Genomic DNA, 11,113 nt, shown 5'->3' with positions numbered 1-11,113 from the left:
CTTCAAGTTAGGTTGGCGATAACCGTAGTCTGGCTTTAGCGCGACCTCTGCTCAGCCTCTCCCTAGTAAGATGACGAGCTTTACGTTTTACAGCGCAACTCTTAGGTGCCCCTTCCTGCTTTGAATGGCGGCGTCCCTCGACCTAACTGAGGAACGAGCACATCGAAGGATGTAATGAGCGAACGCGAAGCGCAGCGGGGGATGAAAGACGGCGAGATCGAAGACAGCGCGAGGAGAAAAACGGAGGAGGAGTCTGCAGTGGCAACCTGAGGATAAAAGCAGAGGAGGAGAGTATGGCGAAAGGGGGAGGAGAAAGCGGATGCCGCCTGAGGTGTCCTCCAGGCCGGCGACTCAGCATGCGGCAGGCGGGTCCATGTACAGGGTGTTTCACTTAACCTGGGCCAAACTTTAAAAATATAGAAATGGTTACCTAGCTCGACAGAACCAACGTAAAGTTTTTGCGGTCCCTTGGAGATACTCAGAATATTTTTTTCCATTGCGAATAATCAACCTATTAGTCCTAAATAATTATTTAACTTCTAAATTAATAAAATTTGATGAAAAGTGTCAATGAGAATACTGTAGAGCAACATGAAGAACTCCAGAGAAAGCTTTCTGTTGGTCAATACGTGCTACATAAAAGTGTTTTTCCGCGCGTGATAGAAGCCCGCGAAGACACGCAAAATTGCGCCGCGACTGGCCGCTCGAGGCAACTATATGGCGCTGGCTTAGCCTTAGGATGCTCTGCGCATGCGCTACTTCAGCTGCGCCGCCGCCACTTGAAAATGCGCTCCGCGCGAGCCGCTCGTTCCCGTGTTCACTTTCTGAAGAATGAGCTACGGTACCGGTGGAAATGCGTCATCTGCCGCTGCTCCTAAAGGAGCTGTCCGAACAAAGACTCAGTGCCGCCGCCGAAGAGGACCCTGTCGTCCAGAATAAAATTCTTTGCCGTAATATATCGCGAATTCAAAACACCTAGACTGCTGAGCTCAAAATTCACATCAGGGAGTATCGGAATCGTCGGTAAACTTTTTTTTTCTTCTGCCGTCGTTTACACTAACGATACAATATTAATACCCGAGCCTCTATTAAACTGCGATTCCCGCATCCTGATTACTCAAAAGAGGGATTTCACGCTGTCACTTGTCGCATATGCAATCGCCTGCGACCGCCTACTCTTCACCCTTTGTCGTATTTGCGCATTTTTCCTGACCTCAGTTACAGCTATAGCTGGTATCACCTTGCTCCTCTGGTATTTTTTTATGTGTGCCAATGTCCATCACTGCAATCCCAAAATGCATTCAGATAAAATTACAAAGAAAATATTTTTTTTTCATTTTTGCCCGGAAGATTTGTACTTGGGCCAACTGATTAGTAGCTACCTCTCAGCCCCTCTTGCGATCGTAACTGATCGCGGGAAGCACGACCGCGCCAGCAGCTGCTATTGGTCGCTAACGCCCGCGGAGCTCCTGTGTATCGGGTCTCGCTAGCGTCCGCACTGCTTCGTGTTCTTCGACGTCGGCGGAGACGGTCCTAAACTATATTTTCTTCTACATGTAATGACAATGACTGAGAGTGTCTACATCCCTTCATAAAACTTGTTTCGGCACTCGCATTCTTGTCGTGTTTACTGGATGGCGCAGACGTCGTATATTTATGGGTAGCCCGAACCTGCGTTTAAGAAACTGAAAGAACCCATAAGTACGTAGCTATAGTGTTATGATGATGATGATTATGGCGGCGATGATGGCGATATTTTTTGTATTCGTGAGAATACACAGGACAACACGATGTGCAACACAATGTCCTGCATAAATAACGTGAATAATTTTGGTCTTCACCGTCATTCCAGGTATGCTCAGACTGTCGGACAGGCTGTAGTGACTTGGTAAAAAATAAATCCTAGCACTGTTTGCCGCACAAAAATACACTCCTACTTCCTACGTGAAAAAGTCCCGAAAAAAATCCATCGTAATTAATCATGTCACAGAAATTATGCTTTCATTAATGCTGGTTTCGTTCAACAATTAGAAATTATTTTCCACCTCAAAACCTTCAATTTAAGTTCATCAAATTTGAACGTAATTCTCAGGTAAAATAGTACTTTCATGGAAAATAATTTTTGTGCCTCCTCACAAAAGAAGCTACCGAAAACTACATTGTATTCGATAACTCTTTTGCATGTCAAATTAGAATTCCATGCCTAAAATATCGTTCGCGTTGTATGCAAAACATGAATCTCGATGAAATGTTTAGGCAGATTCTGCCCGACCAAAGTTCAGGACAGCTGAACGCATTCTAGAAAGGAGGCGAGCTCAGAGGAGTGAGTACGCGTTCCTAATAGTAACACCTGAAAGAGATTTACTTGCGAATACATCGCTTTTTCTGTGACCTTCTTGTCCAGTAAAACACTTTAAAAGCGACATAAAAATAAAGGAGTAAAGATGGTTAATGGAGGCACATTTCAATTGCAGCTCAAAAGAAGAAGAAAAGGGATGTGCCTGAATGGAAGATGTGTGACTGCTGAAGAATTCGTAGTGGCGATAATCTCGTATGAAGAATTAAGCACAACCACTGCCAACCACAAGTCAGGCACCACACACCCGGTAAGAACAAGTGCGCCATTTAGGACTAGTGACATTTCCACCACGGAGGCACCTAGCAGTTCCCGCTATGCTGGCACAAGAAAGCGTATTTTCACCACGAAGAAATATCCAGGAACTCGCGAATCAGGCAGCACATACTCGGTAACCACAGATGCGTACTTCAGGACACGTGACACTTCCACAACGAAGGCGCCTAGCCGCAGTCGCTATTCTAGCACCGCAGAGGGAGACTTCATGCCGACCACTCGTGGATCAGGCGTTACACCCTGGGTAACAGCAGGTGTGGCCTTTAGAACCCGTTCCACTTCCACAACGGAGGCGCCTGGCAGCACCCGCTTTCAACGCACTACAGAGGGAGACTTCACCAAGCAGAAACATCGAACCACTCGCGAATCAGGCAGCACATCATCAGCAACAACAGGTGTGCCCTTTAGAACTCGTGACACTTCCACAACGGAGGCGCCTAGCAGCACCCATTATCGAAGCACCACAGCGGGAGACTTCGTCACGCCGAAATATCAAACCACTCGTAGGTCAGGTAGCACACACTCGGGGACAACAGTTGTACCATTCCGAGCCCATGACACTTTTACAACAGAGGCTCCTAGCAGCACCCGCTTTCAACGCACTACAGAGGGAGACTTCACCACGCAGAAATATCAAACCAATCATGGGCCAGGCAGCACACCCTTAGTAACAACAGATGTGCCTTTCAGGACTCGTGACACTTCATCAACAGCGGTGCCTAGCAGCACCCGCTTTCATCGCACAACAGAGGAAGATTTCACGACGATGAAGTCTCGAACCACTCAGGAATCAGGCACCTCACACTTGTGGACAACAGGTGTGCCCTTCAGGACCCGTGACACTTCCACACCGGAGGCACCTAGCAGCGCGCGCTATCCAGGAACCACAGAGGGAGACTTCACCACGCAGAAATTTCAAACCAATCATGGGTCAGGTAGCACACCCTCGGTAACAACAGATGTGCCTTTCCGGACATCAACAGCGGTGCCTAGCAGCACCCGCTTTCAACGCACAACAGAGGGAGATTTCACCACGCTTAAGTCTCGAGCCACTCAGGAATCAAGCAGCTCACACTCGTGGACAACAGGTGTGTCCTTCAGGACCCGTGACACTTCCACACCGGAGGTACCTAGCAGCACCCGCTTTCAACGCACTACAGAGGGAGACTTCACCACACAGAAATATCAAACAAATCATGGGCCAGGCAGCACACCCTTGGTAACAACAGATGTGCCTTTCAGGACTCGTGACACTTCATCAACAGCGGTGCCTAGCAGCACCCGCTTTCAACGCACAACAGAGGAAGATTTCACGACGATGAAGTCTCGAACCACTCAGGAATCAGGCACCTCACACTTGTGGACAACAGGTGTGCCCTTCAGGACCCGTGACACTTCCACACCGGAGGCACCTAGCAGCACGCGCTATCCAGGAACCACAGAGGGAGACTTCACCACGCAGAAATTTCAAACCAATCATGGGTCAGGTAGCACACCCTCGGTAACAACAGATGTGCCTTTCCGGACATCACCAACAGCGGTGCCTAGCAGCACCCGCTTTCAACGCACAACAGAGGGAGATTTCACCACGCTTAAGTCTCGAGCCACTCAGGAATCAGGCAGCTCACACTCGTGGACAACAGGTGTGTCCTTCAGGACCCGTGACACTTCCACACCAGAGGTACCTAGCAGCACCCGCTTTCAACGCACTACAGAGGGAGACTTCACCACACAGAAATATCAAACCAATCATGGGCAAGGCAGCACACCCTTGGTAACAACAGATGTGCCTTTCAGGACTCGTGACACTTCATCAACAGCGGTGCCTAGCAGCACCCGCTTTCAACGCACAACAGAGGAAGATTTCACCACGATGAAGTCTCCAACCACTCAGCAATCAGGCAGCTTAGACTTGTGGACAACAGGTGTGCCCTTCAGGACACGTGACACTTCCACACCGGAGGCACCTAGCAGCACGCGCTATCCAGGAACCACAGAGGGAGACTTCACCACGCAGAAATTTCAAACCAATCATGGGTCAGGTAGCACACCCTCGGTAACAACAGATGTGCCTTTCCGGATTTCCTCAACAGCGGTGCCTAGCAGCACCCGCTTTCAACGCACAACAGAGGGACATTTCACCACGCTTAAGTCTCCAACCACTCAGGAATCAGGCAGCTCACACTCGTGGACAACAAGTGTGTCCTTCAGGACCCAAGACACTTCCACACCGGAGGTACCTAGCAGCACTCGCTTTCAACGCACTACAGAGGGAGACTCCACCACACAGAAATATCAAACCAATCATGGGCCAGGCAGCACACCCTTGGTAACAACAGATGTGCCTTTCCGGACCCGTGACACTTCATCAACAGCGGTGCCTAGCAGCACCCGCTTTCAACGCACAACAGAGGGAGATTTCACCACGCTGAAATCTCCAACCACTCAGGAATCAGGCAGCACACACTCGTGGACAACAGGTGTGCCCTTCAGAACCCGTGACACTTCCACAATGAAGGCATCTAGCAGCACGAACTATGGTGGCACAACGGATGGACACTTCTCAACGCAGTGACGTTTCAACTACTGGGGTCAGAAAGTTAGTTGTCAACGCCAGCACTCTCTTAAGGAATAAAAATGGCGGCATTGAGGCGATTCGACTATTCAGTTCGTGTATGAGCACATCTTCTAATGTAAGCCTTTATTTTGAGCACCACTATCATATCGTTAGCTTTTCCGTTATTTGCGCTGTTTAGGTAGACGCTCCGCATTGGGACATTTTCTTTATGACTAAAGAAATTTTTATCACGTAGAGACCGCTCAACTTTGCACAATTGTTAATGGAAGATGCAGAAATATTTACGAATGGGTGAGCGAACACTTTTTTGCCCACCGTAGTTATATTTAGCAATAAAAAAGAAACGATGTAAAAGTTGATTTAATATTTAACACGAATAAATAATGTGGCAAATTGCCTTGCGATGCATTGATTATTCTGAAAATTATATGCCCTTACTGAAAAACTACTGCTGAATAAGTATGAGATATCCTGGTCTTCTCTGTTGGTAATTTTATACTCACTGTTTCCATTATTTAAGGCTGTTTCTTTTGGTTGTGTCTTGTAAAATGGCATGCATTGATTCAATAAACTTTCGTAGCGAGTTTGATGGCGATGTGTCATGTTATATTTGCAGCTATCTGATAGGTAAATGTAATAATAAGTTTAGTAGTGATGCCAATTATGAATATATCATCTTGTTAGAACGATAACCCTGGACGACTGCCATATGAAGGCAATGACAACCAGTGGATGTTCTTAAGCCATCACTGCAACATTATAGATGTCTTCCGTGTGTCCTTTATTTTGCAGTCGACATCAAATACATGATTTCGTAATACTCTCCGCGCCCTGTGCATAAACGTAGTGACCATGACGGGGGCATTCCGTGTATATTGCACGATTTTTCCTGTTTTCGCATAATGTTGGTCACAATGACTATTATCGCGGTATTGAAGCGCCGGCGAAGAATGCGTTACTCCTAAATGTGTGTGTTAGTAGATTACCTCTTTATGTGGCGAACTAGTGTTAAAAAACAATACTGAAGCCATTTTAACAGCGAGTGCAGTTGTGATTTATCAAATTTGAAACACAGGAGTTAACGTTGTCCGTTATTTACACATGTATCACGGTACATTACAGAATTATTAGTTCATGCTCGCTTCAATTACATAATTTAGAACAACATTCGCGTCGAGCGCGCAATCTGCTTATGCAAGGCTGTTTCGATAGCTTGATTATAGCTATAACGTAGTGAAAGACAGTCGCTGTTGTAAAAAGCCAACGGGTTCATGCTACCTTGAATAATCATCAGCTAATTTCTAGCCAAACTGGTTCGAGCAGTTGCATTAAGAGCTTCATTTGCGTATAAATAACGCCTCTATTTTAACAGTTTCCCCGCATATGACTGTTCCACTTGAAACCAGCCCGCAAATAATTCCTTTCAACATTGGTAAGGAGCTTTTAGAAAAGCAGCAATCAACAGCCCTATTTCATGCACCGAAACATCGGCCATAATATCACCTCGCCTTCTTTTTTTTCTTAACTTTATCTTCGGTTGCGTTCATGTTTTCTCAGGAAAGCGCAATACTTGTGTGGTTTTCTTAATGCACACAGACAATGCTTCGAATCACGTATAGAGGTGCGTCCACTGTTAGAGGGAACAAGCGAACGCGTGGCACGCTCCGCGCAGCGCCAGGTAAGGGAAGCGGCGAAAGCAAAGCGCATGCGTGAAACGGTGCAGGGGCGGCGCATGCCGCACGTCGTCTCCTGCCGAACCACGCCTTCGTTTTGCACCTGCGTAGCCACCCTGCCGTGCAGACGTACGTTAAGGGTCCCCAACTTCAAGGATGCACTGCCACACGTGACATGTAGAAAGCACATGTAGAAAGCACTTTTACTGCAGTGGCGTAGATGCAAATAAACATCGTCAGAACTATTTTTCGGAAAACGGTACTTTGGACACGCCAAATAACGTCGCTCAGCGGGGTCTCGCTCGAGCATTCCGCGGACGAAAACACTTTAACAACACCATCGTTAACTGCAAATTCGTCTGTTTGTATTTGCTTGTGTACAGTGCTCAGTGTTTAAAACGCGATCTCGGACAACATGGCGCCCGGAACTTTCTTGCGCCACCGGTGAGCGCTGATGACACAGAGATGATGCATTTTTGTGTCATATAAAAGCGAGAAGCTTTTTGATGCATCGTAACTGCATTTTGCCCCCTCAGTGATCACCCAGCGATCACCAGTGGCTCAACAAGCGGCGGCCGCCATGCTGTCCGAGATCGCATTTCAATCGCTGAGCAATGTACGTTAGTGTCACTCCCTCACTATCACTTTGGAAGAGTGCTACTTTCGAATGAGTACAAACATATTCACGTTTCCTGATTCGCCAACGTTGCCTTTACACGGTGTTTGGTAGCTTCCAGCAACACGACAGACTGAGTGCGTCGTACGCAGGCATCACTGAAACATGCCGTGCACAACAGTGCCGAAAAGAAACTGCGGAGTAACTCGCGCTAGTTTCGTTAAGTCAATCGACATGCTCCATCCAGGAAGTGACAGTGTTGCAATCTGTCGTGCGATAACGTCAGAATGCGAAGCTTCCTCCAGAAAAATAGCGCTTCATGTCACCTATAATGTTGTGAAAGCTCGGTCATTTCTATGCTCTCACCATCCAGATGGCTGGCAAGTCAAGCGCAGCATTGCTCCTTTGGATCGTGTTCATCCTAACCGCGACTTAAGACATGTGGTCGTCCAGCCACATGCCGCGCGCAGACAAATTGATGGGGTGCAATGGGGGCCGCAGATAACCGGTGGCATGCACCGCTCCTGCGCCGTTTCGCGCATGTACAAGGCTTTCTCCGCTTCCCGTACATGACACTGCATGGAGCATGAGCCACGCACTCGCGTGTTCCCTCTAACAGCGGACCCACCTGTACATATATGTAATTTACAGCTAAGACCAAAATGAGTCCACAAATTATGAATATTGCCTACATGATAATCATAACGTACGCCCTTCTTTTCGCAAAATATATACACGGTACCTTGTTCACTTCACCGAGCACACCGGATAAACCGATTACGAAATTCGAATATAACGCATAAAAATACGGGAGAACGAGGATTCAGTTAATATTTCTAACGTCCCTAATTCAGCCCGGGCCCGACCCTGGCCCGTTTTTAAGTTGCGCTGCCCGCCCAAGCCCGACCAAAAGTTCCGGACCCGGGCCGGGTTACCCGCCCGGCCTGGCCCGCCACGCCTTTACTTTAGGCCCGAGCCCGGCCCCGGCCCGGCCTGGCATGAAACCGGCCCGAACTCGGTCCCTGACCAAAAAAGACCACCGAGCGGCATTAAAAAAATTAAATAAAGAAGAGAATGAAAGGAAATTCTTATAGTATGGAATTCTTAAGGTATAAATACATGCCATATGCAATTATGAACACCATTTGAGCGGTCTGATCGCAAATACCAGCGCGCAAAGTAGTAAGAATGACTCTGCCGAGGAGTATCAACAGCAGTTTCCAACGGCGTGACCTTGATGCGGCCCAATCCACTTCTATCGCAGCGCCACCACAGTATTTTTTTCATGTCGGGCGCCTGACTGCAAAGCATGCGCCGCCCCAGCCGCTCGTCCCATTCAACCATATTCTAGTAAACGTTGATTCTAGTACACTCTAGCCGAAGCGTAATTATTGTGCTCCCTAGTTTGGCAAAGTATATGGAAGGTGCCTTGTGTATTTCACCGAGGAGACTAAAAAACCCTACTACAAACCTCGTATAACGCTTGACTACAGTAAAAAACGATGGTGCAGTAATTATTTGCATCGCTTCTTATTAACCCATACAAGTGAAAGTATCAGCCCAGATTTTACTTACTATTGTCCCCATTTCTGTTGCACTTGAACTTGGCGCCTTTTAAGTGAAGTTGTTTTGAGGCTCTGCGAAACATTTCAGATAACGGCAGTATGACAGTCTGTAAAGCTTGAATTATTAATTTTCTAGAAATCCTAGAGCCGGGTTTAAAAAAAATTTTTAGAACCAAGCCAGGAAAGCAGCAAAGACCAGTGTCTACCAGGACCGAAGAGGCCACCCATTTTGGGGGAATAAAAAAGTACTCTTTCTCCTTGGCTGCCATTATCACGCCTTTAATCTATTTCTCTCCCTCAAGAAAGGCTGTAAACCCTAGAGCCGGGTTTTAAAAATTTTCTAGAACCAAGCCAGGAAAGCAGCAAAGACCAGTGTCTACCTGGACGGAGGAGGCTACCCACTTTGGATGAATAATAAAAACTACTCTTTCTCCTTGGCGCCCATTATGACGCCTTTATTCTATTTCTCTCCCTCTAGATAGGCTGTAACAACCCACAGAAGAAACACTCATCATTCGTCACTGACAACTTGTCTCCTCCTTCTACGAAATATAAACAACGCACCTCCCTTGATTCCCCAAGGGCACCAAGAAAGCAAGCTGCATCCCTCCTTTAACGCATAGAAATTGGGAGAAAACGACTATTCGGTAATTATTTTCAAAACAAATTAACCTACTCACTTGAATTTTTTAACACACCTAATGATATATTGGCCCTTACTAAGTTTAAATATGATGCCTCTGCCATTCTGGGTCTTCCCGGCGAATCAGGGAAACTGTTAAAGCGTTTCATATAACACTTCTAAAGGAGCCAGAAACGAAGGTATAGTAATTTACGACTAATTAGGACACGCACCAGTCTTGCCGGCTTATCGCCCCTAATATTCCGCACATATTCTGACAATATACATAATGTGAGTGATTTGGGTTTATTAGAAAAGTGCGACAACCGGAATATAGCGATTTTGAATAGTTCCAGAAGCATGAAAACCTTTGCTGCAAAACAAAACCATGTCGCGGGACTCAATCTTGTCCCAATCTTTAAAGAACAGTTCTGGTGCCAGGAACGATGCACAAAAACGATAACGAGCTAGCGCAAAATAGTAAACACTGTAAGGACAGAAGAATATATATTCAACAATTCTATAGATCATTTTCAAGTTTTCCGCAATTTTTCAAAATCACTTATCGCAAAAAGCATAGTTCTAGACCTTGAAGGGATACGGACACATAATCTGAAAATTTTTCGAAAATGCTGAAAGTGAATCCTCAGTGTGTGATTACACCGAAAAGAAGTCACTTAGCTCATTTATGAGCCGATGGCTTTATTTATGGCGTCTTTGTGAGCGCGCGCCTCGCCGCCCGACCCGCGGGACTTGGAAGGTATGACGTTACGACAGCCTCGTCGGATAGCCAGCCGACCGGCCGCGGTCAATCGAAGCGCACCGATGCCGCCATCGCGAGCATGGATTCGAGTTCTGGTACCTCTACCAGCGATGAGTACACGTCTGAAGACAAGGACCGTTCCAACTTGGCAAGAAATATTACCGTTTACGGTTACGAGCCTTCCGCGTCAAACGACGAAGAATTGCCGGTCAGGTTTTCGCGAACCGTAGCGCGAAGATTTCGCTTTGCACCAAACACTTGTGCAAGAATTATTTGTGATTTCCTCTGTAAACTTGCTTTTTCAAGAGTGCACGCAGGCGAGCCAGCTGCGGGGTACTTCAGCACTGCGTGGATGACTGAATAGTACTTTATGCCGTCGGCGTGGGCAACTGTTGCAAGGTATCAGTACCCCCGAGACTCTCACGTCCACTTCGCCAGCCGCCCGACAGATGGCAGCACCTGTTTGTCGTTCTCATTAGTTTTTTCTGCTTTTAGCCTGTGGAGAAGTAGAGCTGTGTGTGTGTGTCTGCCCCGCTGCCATGTATAACTGATCTCATGAGTTGCGCTCGCCTGCCTTGTATTGTTTTACGGTGCTTTGCCAACATTTTTAACGATATCACTGCCTTCGTGCCCAGCCTCGGGCATCTTGCTCCAGCTTCGCCCT

At 47.0% G+C, this 11,113-nt stretch overlaps 1 protein-coding gene and 1 long non-coding RNA gene across 12 annotated transcripts; one reads left to right on the top strand and one right to left on the bottom strand.

The window, feature by feature from the left end:
• Window positions 1-2,664: 2,664 nt before the first annotated feature.
• LOC125943946 (uncharacterized) lies at window positions 2,665-5,013 on the bottom strand. 9 transcript variants are annotated; one of them, XR_007466013.1, is made up of 4 exons: window positions 4,318-4,527; window positions 3,763-4,176; window positions 3,493-3,621; window positions 2,665-2,799 (listed from the first exon to the last, which is right to left on the bottom strand). It is a non-coding gene; the product is annotated as an uncharacterized LOC125943946 (long non-coding RNA). The 9 variants fall into 9 exon arrangements; XR_007466012.1 differs by lacking the exon at window positions 2,665-2,799 and adding an exon at window positions 2,913-2,928; XR_007466009.1 differs by lacking the exon at window positions 2,665-2,799 and adding an exon at window positions 2,975-3,069.
• Window positions 2,841-5,207, top strand: LOC125943942 (mucin-5AC-like). 3 transcript variants are annotated; one of them, XM_049663526.1, is made up of 5 exons: window positions 2,841-3,027; window positions 3,451-3,567; window positions 3,838-4,275; window positions 4,558-4,674; window positions 4,948-5,207. In XM_049663526.1, exons 1-5 carry the CDS (start codon window positions 2,841-2,843, stop codon window positions 5,205-5,207), a joined length of 1,119 nt encoding a protein of 372 aa, XP_049519483.1. The 3 variants fall into 3 exon arrangements, with proteins under 3 accessions (XP_049519483.1, XP_049519485.1, XP_049519484.1); XM_049663528.1 differs by lacking the exon at window positions 3,451-3,567 and having other exon boundaries at window positions 4,003-4,275; XM_049663527.1 differs by lacking the exons at window positions 2,841-3,027; window positions 3,451-3,567 and adding an exon at window positions 3,327-3,450 and having other exon boundaries at window positions 3,862-4,275.
• Window positions 5,208-11,113: the final 5,906 nt, after the last annotated feature.

Source organism: Dermacentor silvarum, chromosome 3 (assembly GCF_013339745.2).
Source record: "Dermacentor silvarum isolate Dsil-2018 chromosome 3, BIME_Dsil_1.4, whole genome shotgun sequence".
NCBI lineage: Eukaryota > Metazoa > Arthropoda > Arachnida > Ixodida > Ixodidae > Dermacentor > Dermacentor silvarum.
This window is presented reverse-complemented; position numbering and strand designations above follow the sequence as displayed.

Bases quoted from the DNA above. Each gene is read 5' to 3' on its own strand.
- LOC125943942 (XM_049663526.1), top strand. From the start codon at position 2,841: ATGCCGACCACTCGTGGATCAGGCGTTACACCCTGGGTAACAGCAGGT. The intron at 3,028-3,450 runs GTGTGCCCTTTA...TGTGGACAACAG, and splicing joins CACATCATCAGCAACAACAG to GTGTGCCCTTCAGGACCCGT. The intron at 4,276-4,557 runs GTGTGTCCTTCA...TGTGGACAACAG, and splicing joins CTCACACTCGTGGACAACAG to GTGTGCCCTTCAGGACACGT.